General features: G+C 46.5%; 1 protein-coding gene across 1 annotated transcript; it reads right to left on the minus strand.

Moving 5' to 3' along the window:
- Nucleotides 1–3727: 3727 nt before the first annotated feature.
- LOC134966503 (apolipoprotein A-IV-like) lies at nt 3728–12716 on the minus strand. The gene is made up of 4 exons (XM_063943287.1): nt 12659–12716; nt 11871–11932; nt 10366–10492; nt 3728–5701 (listed from the first exon to the last, which is right to left on the minus strand). Exons 1-4 carry the CDS (start codon nt 12691–12693, stop codon nt 4783–4785), a joined length of 1143 nt encoding a protein of 380 aa, XP_063799357.1. The 5' UTR covers nt 12694–12716; the 3' UTR covers nt 3728–4782.
- Between the last annotated feature and the right edge of the window lie 418 nt (nt 12717–13134).

Here is a 13134-nt window from a genome sequence, read left to right on the forward strand (position 1 = left end):
ACATCCACTTCAGTGGGGTGAACGCTGCAAACCGCTCACCTCCGAGGGCCGCCAGGCGTCTCCTCCGAACCTCCGCCGCCTCGCCTCCCGTTCTCCTTCTTCCAAGATGGCCGCCGCTCACGCTCCGGAGCGCGCTTCTCCGCTCCTTTCCGATCCCGGGCCTCCTCCAGCCAGCCAGCAGGGACCTCCGGGGAGTCTGCAGCGAAGCCCCTACAAGGGACAGGGTAATAGCAGGTTCGTCCAACGTCCCAGGCAGTCCGACCACTCAGCTGGGGGACAGTGTGGAAATTTAGGCCCCGGCTTCTGGGTGACGAGTAGGCCGCAATCCGCGGGAGCCAGGAAACCGGCTCCCCGATTCCGCAGCTCGTACTCGCCCCCTGCACCAGCACTATAGGGAGGTGATCCAGCTGTTTGAGGCAAATAATAATATCGTGAAGGCTGTGATTATACAAGGAAACTCTCAGGTCCCTGAGAGCTCACCAAAAACGCAGCCTGCTCATACAGCCTCCAGGCCACGCCCCAGCTCAGTGTACTTTATACTTGTGGCCGGAGAGAACCCCAGCCCACGTGGACAATGGCCGCCGCAGCACTGAAGGGGTTAACCCCTAGTGCCCGACACCATTATGAGGACGATGGGCGCTTGGCGCCATATTTAAAACAGTGCAGGCGCTAGGCGCCGTGTGTCTACAAATGTTTAAAAATGTATTTTTTTATGTGTCACCGCAGTCCCGGACCTCTCCGGCGACCGCGGCAGTGAGGGCATCCCCCGGCGCACTGAGCAGTGTGTGCGTGCCGGGGGAGAGGGGAGCCGCTGCAGCCGGGAGATCAGCTCCCGCTGCAGCGATCTGTGCCAGCCGCTGACCGCCGGAGTCCGGGAGCTCCGCTCCCGGCAACTGCAGCGGTGAGCACAGCCCCCCGGCGCACTGAGCTGTGTGTGCGCCGGGGGAGAAGGGTGAGCCGCTGTGGCTGGGAGCTCAGCTCCCGCTGCAGCGCGCTCTATGGTTGCCTCTGCTGGGGGGCCGGGTTCAGCACGCTGGAAGTAGCCGGCTGCTGGGCGGCAAGGGGGATGCGCCGCAGCCCGGCTCCCTGCCGGACGCTGCGGCAAGGGCACCGTACTCAGCGCCGCATACAGGGGACCGGGCTAGCCAGCTCCCTGCACGGCGAGGCCACCAGAGTGCGCCGCTTAGGGGGGACTGGGCTAGCCGGCTCCCTAGCGGCGGGGGGATGATTAGGCTGGTGAGCGCTGGGGTCCGGGAGCTACGCTCCCGGCACCTCAGTGCTGCAAAGGGCACAGTGCCACGGCGGCTGGGACAAGCGTCCTGAGCCGCCGGGCTTCCGATAAGGGGGGTGCGCCGCACGGTGTGGCGAGGCCACAAAGTGAGTGCCCCACTGGGGGGACAGGGAGAGCCAGCTCCCTGGACCCCAGTGGCGGGCATTACAGGCAGGCTGGAGGATGGGGGCAGCCAGCCCCATACCTCCAGCACAGACAGAGCCCTAGCAGCCAGGCGGCAGGGCTAGGGGACAGTATGTAGAAAAACAAAGACATTGTTTTAAATGTAATAACATATACAGTGTGTTGTAAGGCACTGCAGTGCCTAGGTATGTGGAGCCTGTGCAGGGCACAGGCTCAGTGTATATTTAAAGGGGAATGTACAGTGTATTTTAAATGTGATGTATTTAAAGGTAAAATGCACTTACCTGGTTGTGTGTCCCAGGAGGGGGGAATCCATGGCTGTGCAGGCTGATGGATTCTCCCAGACCTTTTCCCCAAAAACAGAATCCTTTCCCTTCCAGCCTCACACTTGAAAGTTGGCTTGAAAGATAGAGGAGAAGCTCAGCTTTGAAACAAGCTGAGTGGTTTTCTGGAGCTCCATGGAGATCACCCGTAGTGGCCAGGAAACCTTGACCGGGGATCTAGGCTGCCCAGCTCTGGAGACCAAATCCAGGCTGCAGGCAGTGGGCTAGGTCCCGGGCAGGTTTCTGGAAGTCAGTTTAGGCGGAAAACTTCCCCCAGCCTAGACTGAACGGCACCGGGGCGTATCCTGATCCTCCAGGATGGGACAGTCAAAGGAGAGTGACCACTCCCCACTGTCCATAGAGAACAATGTTAGCTGTGCATGTGACCAAGGCATGCACAGCCCATGGGTAAACATGGATTGGTTGTACACCACAGGGTGGGCTTACCCCCTGTGGTAATGTGTATTGGAGTAAGATAAAAGGAGGGCAGTTGCCCCATGAAAATGGTAGTTGTACCATCTTTATTCTGCTGGAACATCTTGCTGTATGCTGTTGCCCCTAGCAATAGGGAAGAGTCTTTTTTAAGGCTATTATTGAGCAAATAAACATCTCATCTGCCTCAAGAAGATTGCTTCATCTTGTGACCTACAGGGTTATGCCAAACATAGCCCCGTCCTCCGGCTGTCCAGGGAAGCACCTAACGTCTCCAAGTTCCGCCTTCCGCCAGCTATCGGTAGAGGCCTAGCAAGTGGCCAGTGGGGATTCGTCAACACCACACAGGTGTGGTAAGGTAGTGTGTTGGCACATACAGAGCAGAACCGTGGTTCCAAACGCCACGGCAGGTTAGGAGTTTGGTGGTGGCAGCATAAACCCGCCCACAGTGCAGTGGGTGGAGTCAGTAACAGGCGGTTACTGACGGTAAGCGGGAATCCCCTATGTGGTCAGGCCTCGTGTGACCTGACCCTCCATTCTGTGTGCAGGAGACGGGACGCGAAAGCGGCGAGTGCTTTCGTACGGGACCGTCCTGTCACAATACTGTACAAAATATTTCCATTCCCATGGTCCCTAATACCACTCTGAGCTCTGTAGGCAAATGCCATGTTGGCAAGGAGAAAACTGAACCAAACTGTGAGAGTGTGTGTAGTGGTGCATTGTAGGTGTATTATTATTAACCATCAGTACCATAATTGTTTTAAGGTGCTTAAAGAATGTACATTACATGCACACAATTATATCACACTTGTATAAGGCCTAAGAACAGAAAAATGAATAGCAATGTTTGAAAAGCATCTATTAACCGGATAATATGAAATATTAAAATAATGATGTAACAATGTTATCAGTCAATCATGCATTTCTGAATAATAAAAGTGATACAATTTAGGGATCAATGATACAACTGTATTTCAGAATTGAATTAATGAAAGCTTCACTATTCATTTACTGCAGAATATAAACATTAGAAAGGTAAATGATTAAAATATTGGACAGTTACAAGAGAAATTATGGTTATAGAGAATGCACAATAAAATATAATTGCTATATACTTATACTTGCGGCCAAAGTGACATCACATATAAGATCTTAGGTCATGGTTTGGTAAAATAAGACTAAATATGGCTAAATTGAAATAAAAAATGAATGTGTATCTCAACACTTACTGCCGTCATACCCACTGCAGTTGTCCCCAGTGCCATCATGCCCTGAGCAGTCTTCCCTAGTGGAGTCATACCCAGTGCGATCATGCCCACTACCATTACGCCCAGTGTCATCATCCCCGATGCCGTCACTTAAGAGCCTTAGGGGTACATTTACTAAGCGGTGATAAGAGCGGAGAAGTGAGCCAGTGGAGAAATTTCCCCATCAACCAATCAGCAGCTCTGTATCATTTTATAGTATGCAAATTATAGATGTTACTTCAGTGCTGATTGGTTGCCATGGGCAACTTCTCCACTGGCTCACTTCTCTGCTCTTATCACTGCTTAGTATATGTACCCCTTAATACCCAGTGTCATCATTCCCAGTGTCATCATGCCCAGTGCCATCTTACCCACTGCAGTCGTCCCCAGTGCCATCATACCCACTGCTGTCATCCACAGTGCCATCCTGCCCAATGTGATCATCACCAGTGTCATCATGCCCAGTAACATAATCCCCAGTGTCGTCATGCCCAGTGTCATCATCCCCAGTGTCGTCATGCCCAGTGTCATCATCCCCAGTGCCGTCTTGCCCAGTGCCATCACTTTAGTGCTGTCATTCCCACAATCGTCATACCCAATGCCATAGTTCCCATGCCATGATACCCAGTGCCACAATATCCACTTCCATCAGGCCCAGTGCCATCATGCCCACTGCCATCAGAATCACTGTTGTGATGCCCACTGTCGTCATATTAACCGCTGTAAATACTGTGTGTAATACTTAAGTTTTTAACATTTTAGCATATGCATTTGACATGCAGTTCCATTGACACTTAACCCACAACAGACCCCAGTGGGTAGAAGGCCTGTGGGAGATAGGGGGGATGCTCTCCTTATATAAAGGGTAGAGAATATACCTTTACTGTTCTCTTTGTACACAGAAACCATGTGGTACTGCAAAGACATGCCAATGCAATTCATTGTTTCAATGCTAGAACTGTAAGTAAAACTATTTTATTTCAGGTCTTTTGCTTATTTCAAGACAATGATATAATTCACAGCCACTTTCCTCTGGGTTTTATAGATATCAATGTATAAAATGTAAAATGTAGTATAGTATATTTGAATAAACTGATATTACGTGAAGGCAGGAAACACTCAAAACAATCCTAACTTACTGATCCGTTACGTTCTCTATTGCCTGAACACGTCAGATAGCGTTCCTCTATATGCAGCTACAGTACTGTTTAACTACATCGAGTTTTGATTACGTTTTCTGATCCTATGCTGCTTTATTAATGTATATAAACCATGAGCAAGATACAATGATTACACATAGTAACTAAATAAAGCATACAAATATTTGAAGAACAATTTGATATGGTTGTCTGATGTTAGAGTAATATCATTCACTACCGGCTGGGAGCAAGGTGCCGTTAATGAATTTGCTGATCTTGTCAAGGAAATCTTTCTCCAGGATCTCCAGGTTCATTTGATCCTGTTCACTCACAGCGTCATTTATCAGCTTCTGCTTCAAGTCTGCGACACTCTTTACAAGTGCTTCCTTGAGGATGTCTCGGTAGGTGGTTGCCATAGCTTTGAATTCTACAACCTTCAGGCTCATATTGGTCATGAATCGGTCCAGTGTCTTTTTGGCATACCCAAACTCCAGATTGCTTTCCTCCTTTAATATAACCGTATAGAGGCTCATTTGCTTTTTCAGCAGTGCCGTGTTGTTCAAGATCTTGCTCACCATCTGGCTAACGTTCTTTTTAATCTGGAACTTCATGTTTTCGGTCTGTTTTCTCAAGTTATCTTGCATATCATCTGCAAATGGAGACAGACTCTGATACAAAGTCAGGACCTGCTGGTCTATCTTCTCATTCACCTTCTCAGTACTAGTTAGTAGGCTCTCGCTTAGTTCCTTAAGGGTTTCTGTAATGGTAATTTCCAGCCTTTGTGAATAAGAGGCCAATGACAACTGCATATTTCCCGGATTTGCTCTGGTCTCAATGTCTAGATCCAAGGCTATATTCTTCATCATCTCGCTAACAGCCAGGTTGCTTTTTTGTAGAAGGGCTTGAAGTTCCTCATCAAAGAAAGTAAATATGCCTGTAAGTGCTGCTGTAGTCTTGCTCAGCTGCTTGTTCACCGCATCTGAATATGGGGAGAGCTTGGTTCTCAGCTGCTCCGAATCCTTTTGGACCTCTAGCTGCAGTTTCACTAAGTCTGGTGTCATCTGGGCCTGGATCAGTTTGACAAAAACAGTAACTTTGTTCTGCAGGTCTTCTACATTTACACTATTTAAGTTGTCTATCAGAGCACTGTTAAAATTTAAGAAGAGAAAAAGGTTACTCAAAAAGATAGAGGGTGCATAGATATATTGGGGTCAATTAAGAGCGATTTTGCGCAAGCTAGCAGGGCCGTACTATCCATAAGGTTGACTAGACTCTAGCCTAGGGGCCTGTCAGGGACTAGGGGGCTCATAATTTTTTTTTTGTTGAGGCACTGTTACCTGCACCCTATGGCTCCAGTGGTTAAAGGTACTTTGTACTCTGCACCATAGCAAAGGCACACTTGTAGTCAACTGAGGTTTGTTTTGAGACAATGTGGGGGAAGAGACAGGAGACCAATAGCTAGTGCTATTGCAAAAGAGAAAAGAAAAGGAAGAAAGATTGCGCTGTGAGAAAAGAGATCAGCATACGTTACAGTATTTCAACTTGGTATCGGTGTCCATGTGAATACTGAAAGTGTAAATGATGACATAAGCTCTGCTACCTAAACATCGACTGTAGTGGGGTGAAAGATTGAAGTGTGGAGGTAACCCAAAATACCTGAAAGCCTAGGGGCCCATCCATGGGTTATTATGGGCCTGCAAGAGGGGTTATATCATGAAATTCACATACACTGCGTGAATACGCACACCGAGTAATGCAAGATTCAATTAGAAATACCAATTCGAGAAACTCGCTGCCAGGTTGAGAGACTTTTCTACAAAAAACGACCTGGGAGAAGTGCATGAAAAAGTGGGAAAATCACCCTGGACACCCATGAAAGTGGCAACTGAGATAGCAGGACCATATAGGAAAGTATTGGAGGTTCTTAAAAGGCGTCAAATGGATAATTTTTGCACTTTATAATTATAGTGGAAAAATTATAGCAAGTGTTTATCATCAAACTTAAGTCTTTCCAGCATCTTGGGGTTCAGAAAGAAACTTTTGAAAAAGTTGGAAAAAAGCATTTTATCTCCCATCTGCAAGTTCTAAAACCAATCTACCATCAATACACCTCTGCCAGGTACCTGTCCCACATCATTTAACCCATTATTGAGACTGACATCTTTTTTGCCATATTATGCTATTTAAACCCCTCCAAGTTCGTCATTAGTTATTGAAGGTTCTGCCCTCTGCCAGAAGTTCCACGCTGTGCCCTGATATTTTTACCTTACAATATTTTCCCTAACTTTTTATCTGCTTAAGGGAAGGTGTGCAATAAAGCGCAAATTTACTCATGAAAAAGCAAAGCGAGCTTGAAATTGAATTGCAAATGTTTCTGAGAACAGCTTTCAGGACCTCACTCACACAATCTAAGAACTGACCCCATTAACTGTAAATGAACTTCAGCTAGTAACACTCAGAGCTTCTAGGTATTTCAGCCTTATGGAGTTTTTGCTTACAGGCAGCATTCATATAGTGTACCGGGTATGGATCATCAAATCGACAGTGTCTAGGTCGACAATGTTTAGGTCGACCACTATAGGTCGACAGTCACTAGGTCGACAGGGTCTGAAGGTCGACAGGCTTTCTAGGTCGACATGTGCTAGGTCGACAGGTCAAAAGTTCGACATGAGTTTTTCATGTTTTTTTGGTGTCGTTTTCTCCGTACAGTGACTGGGAAGCCCAATTAGTGCACCGTGTCCACTCGCATGGCTCGCTTCGCTCACCATGCTTTGGGCAAGGTGCCTCGCTCCGCTACCGCTTCGCTCGGAACAGATTACCGTTCCAATTGTAGTCCACGTGGATCGTTAAGTATGAAAAAGTTTTAAAAAAAGATTTAAAAAAAACAAAAAACTCATGTCGACCTTTTGACCTGTCGACCTAGCACATGTCGACCTGGAAACCCTGTCAACCTTCAGATCCTGTCGTCCTAGTGACTGTCGACCTATTGTGGTCGACCTAAACATTGTCGACCTAGACAGTGTCGATCTTCAGACCGGATCCCAGTGTACCGGTGCTACTGTCTAACACAGTGGTTTCCAAACTTTTTTGAATCACGGCACCCTAGAATATCAGATTTTTTTCCACGGCACCCCTAGGCCAAAAATTTCTTATTGAGAAATTTAGAAAGAAATATTACATTAAGTAGATTGCGTTTATATGTCATCCTTAGGGTAAGTTGTGTGCTGAGGGACAAGATTTGCTTCTGTTTGGCCACATATTTTATGACTGGCAGCCACCAGCACTGGTTTTGCCTATTATATTGACCATGAATAATTTGAATTGGTCCTGGAGCACCAACCCAGGGCACCCCTGCAAGTGTCCTGAGGCACCCCAGGGAGCCACGGCACACAGTTTGGGAACCTCTGGTCTAACATATGTATGGAAATACCATGTGTAAAGCTGGGCAGAGGCGGAACTACCGGCAGTGCAGGCAGTGCACTGCACTGGGGCCCTCCTCTGTCCAGGGGCCCAAGCATGTAATGAGTCAAACTGACTCATTACATGCCGCTGTGCGCTGCAGGCAACCGCTGCCCGCAGCGCACAGCCGCCCGGAGATAGGAGCTGAGCAGCGGTACAGACGGGGGAAGGAGGAGGGAGCCGGAGGACGGAGCCGCAGCAGCGCTTTGTTACTGGTGGAGGCGCTGCTGCTGCTGCTCCTCTGCTTCCCTATAGGCTGTCTTCCGAGAACAGCCTATAGGGAAGCAGAGGGGCAGCAGCAGCAGCGCCTCCACCAGTAACAAAGCGCTGCTGCGGCTCCGTCCTCCGGCTCCCTCCTCCTCATTCTCTACTGCCCGGGAATCGTCGTCTGACGCAGCTGCACCGAGGAGCCTGAGGGTAAGTATAATTCTTCTTTCTTTCTTTCTTTCTTTCTTTCTTTCTTTCTTTCTTTCTTTCTTTCTTTCTTTCTTTCTTTCTTTCTTTCTTTCTTTTTCTTTCCTTCTTTCTTTCTTGTGCCTGCCTGCCGCAATGTGTAAAAAGGGGGGACTACCTGCCGCAATGTGTAAAAAGGGGGGACTGCCTGCCGCACTGTGTAAAAAGGGGGGACTGCCTGCCGCAATGTGTAAAAAGGGGGGACTACCTGCCGCAATGTGTAAAAAGGGGGGACTGCCTGCCGCAATGTGTAAAAAGGGGGGACTACCTGCCGCAATGTGTAAAAAGGGGGGACTGCCTGCCGTAATGTGTAAAAATGGGGACGCTGTCTGCCGTAATGTGTAACAAGGGCACGCTGTCTGCCGTAATGTGTAAAAAGGGCACGCTGTCTGCCGTAATGTGTAACAAGGGCACGCGGTCTGCCGTTATGTGTAAAAAGGGGTAATCTGCCCGACGCTATGTGTAAAAATGGGGAATCTGCCTGCCGTAATGTGTAAAAAAGGGGGGCTGCCTGACGCTATGTGTAAAAATGGGGAATCTGCCTGCTGCTATGTGTAAAAAGGAGGAATCTGCCTGCCGTAATGTGTAAAAATGGGAACGCTGTCTGCCGTAATGTGTAACAAGGGCACGCTGTCTGCCGTAATGTGTAACAAGGGCACGCTGTCTACCGTAATGTGTAAAAAGGGCACGCTGTCTGCCGTAATGTGTAACAAGGGCACGCGGTCTGCCGTTATGTGTAAAAAGGGCACGCTGTCTGCCGTTATGTGTAAAAAGGGCACGCTGTCTGCTGTAATGTGTAAAAAGAGGAATCTGTTCGCTGTAAGGTGTAAAAGGGTCTCTACCTGGTGTAGTGGTGCTACTGTGCGGCGTAATTTGAATAATGGAGACTACTGTGTTGGTATTATTTTGTGGCCACACCCCTTCCCCACGAAGCCACGCCACTATGTATTTTTGCGCGCGCCTACGGCGCGCACTGCCCCCGGGGTGGACTTGGATGGGGGGGGGCCCAAAGCATTTTGTCGCACCTGGGCCCACCGCTTGCTTGTTCCGCCACTGAAGCTGGGTACATACATACAGTACCTTTGCAGTTATCTGAGTCCATGACAAAGAATGTTGTCAGACTTGCAATATTCTGACATTCATGAAAGGCAATATGAGAGTACAAACCCCTTACAGTATACCAAGATATTTTGGAAGATTTAGGAGTGATGTACTAAGCAGAGAAAACAGCGGAGAAGTGAGCCAGTGGAGAAGTTGCCCATGGCAACCAATTAGCATTGAAGTAACATTTATAATTTGCATACTTCAAAATTATACAGAGCAGCTTCTCCACTCTTTTCACTGCTTAGTACATCTCCCCCCTAAGTTCCATTTTAAGTGAGGAACTGGCGGCTGTTTAGCTATGGATTTATGTCAAATTAGATAGGACCAATTAAAGAAGCCCGATACCTGGTAACAGATCCTTCTTTTAAAAATGACAGGCTTTTATAAAAGTAAACCTACCTTTTTTTTCTATGATTAAGCTGCTTAGCCTTTTAAAATCATACATTCTCAGGTGGGGGGGGTTTACGGTTAAGCATTAGGGGGGGTTGTTTACCCTAGCCGACACCCACCGAGGGTCAACCCCAGCCGCCACCCCCTTAGGGTTCACCCTAGCCGCCACCCCTGGAAGGTTATGGGGGGGGGGGGGTGTAAAAATACCCCCTACGATGTTGGGATCTTCAGTGCCGGGATGCCGCGTCAGTCATGTGACCACTGGGATCCCGACCACCGGTATTTCATACTGAACCCCTTTATAATACATCTGGTAATAAAAATCCCAACCTCCTGTACAATGTTATTAATAATATCATTCTGCTTGTAGGTATTCCATAACAGGCTTCTTCTAGATCACTCACCTTAGTTTTTTGGTGAGATCTAATAGCTGGATCTTTAGCAGGCTGCCTTTGGTGCTGCTGCTTTCCAGACTGAGGTAGTTCAAGGCAGCATCAGCTAATTTGCTGTCGGTGACTTCAGCCAGAGAACCTAAGATAAAGAAATGGTTATCCTTTAATACAGTGTATATAGTAACTCAATTCCATATGGCATAATAGTTATACTAAAACGTGCTACGCACCAGCTATATACAGTATATGTGAATATGAAGAACATTGGGCTATTGTTGGAGGATGTAGTATGCACAGTAGGTAAAGGGTTGAAATTAGTTATGCTGGTGACACGTGTTGCAGTTTGAGCAAATCTGTGAGCTCAACAACATGATGTGTGGGTTGACAAAATGTGCATCTTACTATTTTGTATTTACAGTATATGGTGCCACTGTCACATCGCACAATGAAAAATTACAATGATACAAAAACAATTGAGTAAATTCAAAAAGTCCTAACAAACAGTACAATAAATCAAACAACTAAATGAGACAACAAAGGGAATGACAGTAAAAAAAACTGTTGCACTCAATGATCCAGTACCTTGGGGTTGGCGGGCTTAAAAAAATCACTGACTACCAGCAGAAGGCGCTATAGGCAGCAACAGTGCAGGGAGAGAACGGAGGGTGGTGGGATCTGCCCGTTAGGTCACAGTCTAGGGTAGTGGGGGCTTTGACTGCGAGGTGAACTTGCAAGAAATGACAAGTACAGTGAGAAAGAATGAGTTAAGAGTGTGAAGAGCAGCTGGTGCGCTAAAATAAACTGGTACATTTTCTGGGAATTGAAGATTTAACAAATTATTTATATATAGGACATATAGAATATTTAGTCATTCACCTCAGTCCCTCCCTCAGAAGAGCTTGCAATCTATAGTCCCTACCACATGTGCACACACATACACATGCACACACACAAATATAAATTTTTGTCAGAACAAACCTACAGAAACACAGGAGAACATACAAACTCCACAAAGTTAGTGCCTTGGTGGGACCTCAGTGCTGTGTGGCAGTAATGTTATTACACCACCCGTGCTGCCCAAGATGAAGGAGAGGTGGAATCAGAGTAAAGAGATAGCATTACTATGAAATGGAAATTAACTACGGGTCAACTAACAACCTTAGATATGTGGCAATAGGGGTCATTGGAAAATAGAATTTTTCATTTTGCCAGATCAAATACAATCTCTCTGATTTAGATAGTTTAAACTCTGCAATGGATGTTGCGTTTGGGGAATTAAACACTGACTGACTGAATTGAAAGCTGACCACCCAAAATCTCACCTTATGCGGACGTAATGGGGGGAGGCTACTTACTAATCTAAGCTTGTAAGACCAACACTACTAAGGTATCACACTCAGAACTGTACATTAACACATATTATTTTATTACAGCCCCAACTGCCAACATAAGGAACTGGCAAGCCAAAGCAATCTACTTAGAGGTTAAGGTGCTACCATGTTTTTCGTCTTACTGACCAGCAATAGTGAATACAACGAGAGTGATGGTTATCGCTTTCACCAACATTTCACTGTTTGATCTGTGGGTTGAATCAGAATCAGCAATAATAATGTTATATTTTACTGTTTGTTATAGACAATTCATATAGCATCAGTTAATAAGTTAATACAGTACAAGACCATGCATCAATGATACACTTTCAAACTACAATAACTGGAGACGGGTGTAGTACGTTATGCCAGTATACTGGCGCTGGGATCCCGACCACTGGCATGCAGGCAGCATGGTGAGCGCAAAAGAGCCCCTTGCGGGCACGGTGGCGCGCTGGGTGCGCCAAGATATTTATTCTCCCTCCAGGGTTGTCGTGGACACCCCAAGAGGAAGAATAGTTGTTAGTATGCCGGCTGTTGAGATTCCAGCGCCGGTATGTTGAGCGCCGGGATCCCGACAGCCGGCATATCAAATGCCTCCCCTTTAGACAACAATAAGAATATTTCTTGACTGCACAGATCAATCAGAATCTACCAGACAAAAAGTGTGCAAACATCTGCTTTTCACTAAAGCATAAATATCAAGTGGAATATTTCAAATTAATAATATGAATAGTAAAAAACAGTATCTATCTATCTATCTATCTATCTATCTATCTATCTATCTATCTATATATGTATGTATATATAAACACACACACACACACACACACACACACACACACACACACACACACACACACACACACACTATAGGCTGCTCAGTGCTCCATACATTGACCTTAGCACACACTAAGTTTCCTTGCCAGTCTTACCTTCGCTCCTTACAGCAAGCAGCAAGTTTATTCATTTACGTTACCCCCCTCTTTTCTGTAGCGTTTAATGCTAGTACCATAAAGTCTTATTTATATCAGGGCATCCCTATTGTCTGGCTGTGCTTGCAAACGGCTTCTGTGACATAAGCTCATGTAACAGCGTCAGCGTGGCATCCCTGATGCTTCTCCAATGTCAGGAGAATGCTGGCAGTGTGATGAGACAGAATGTTAAAAGTCTTGAATTAACAAAGCACTAAAGGGATCATTGTTAATACAACATACAGTTCATTATATTTTACTGGAACTTTGATTATACCATATTCTATGTGCCTACTTTTCACGGCCATGTTGACTGCAATATGTACTGTATGTATAGCATATACACGGTCAAGTCACATTATTATGACCACCAGCTAATAGCCAGAGTAGCCGCCGTGTGCAGCACGGACAGCAGCTAGATGGGCTGAACTGTTTAA

The sequence above is a fragment of the Pseudophryne corroboree genome, chromosome 10 (assembly GCF_028390025.1).
Source record: "Pseudophryne corroboree isolate aPseCor3 chromosome 10, aPseCor3.hap2, whole genome shotgun sequence".
In the NCBI taxonomy this organism is placed as follows: domain Eukaryota; kingdom Metazoa; phylum Chordata; class Amphibia; order Anura; family Myobatrachidae; genus Pseudophryne; species Pseudophryne corroboree.

Excerpts from the sequence above, each read along its gene's own strand:
- LOC134966503 (XM_063943287.1), bottom strand. The coding sequence starts at position 12,693 with ATGAATAAACTTGCTGCTTGCTGTAAGGAGCGAAG. Across the intron at positions 11,933-12,658 it reads GCTTGCTGTAAGGAGCGAAG|ATCAAACAGTGAAATGTTGG; the intron begins GTAAGACTGGCA and ends TTCAACCCACAG. Across the intron at positions 5,702-10,365 it reads GATCTCACCAAAAAACTAAG|TGCTCTGATAGACAACTTAA; the intron begins GTGAGTGATCTA and ends AAATTTTAACAG.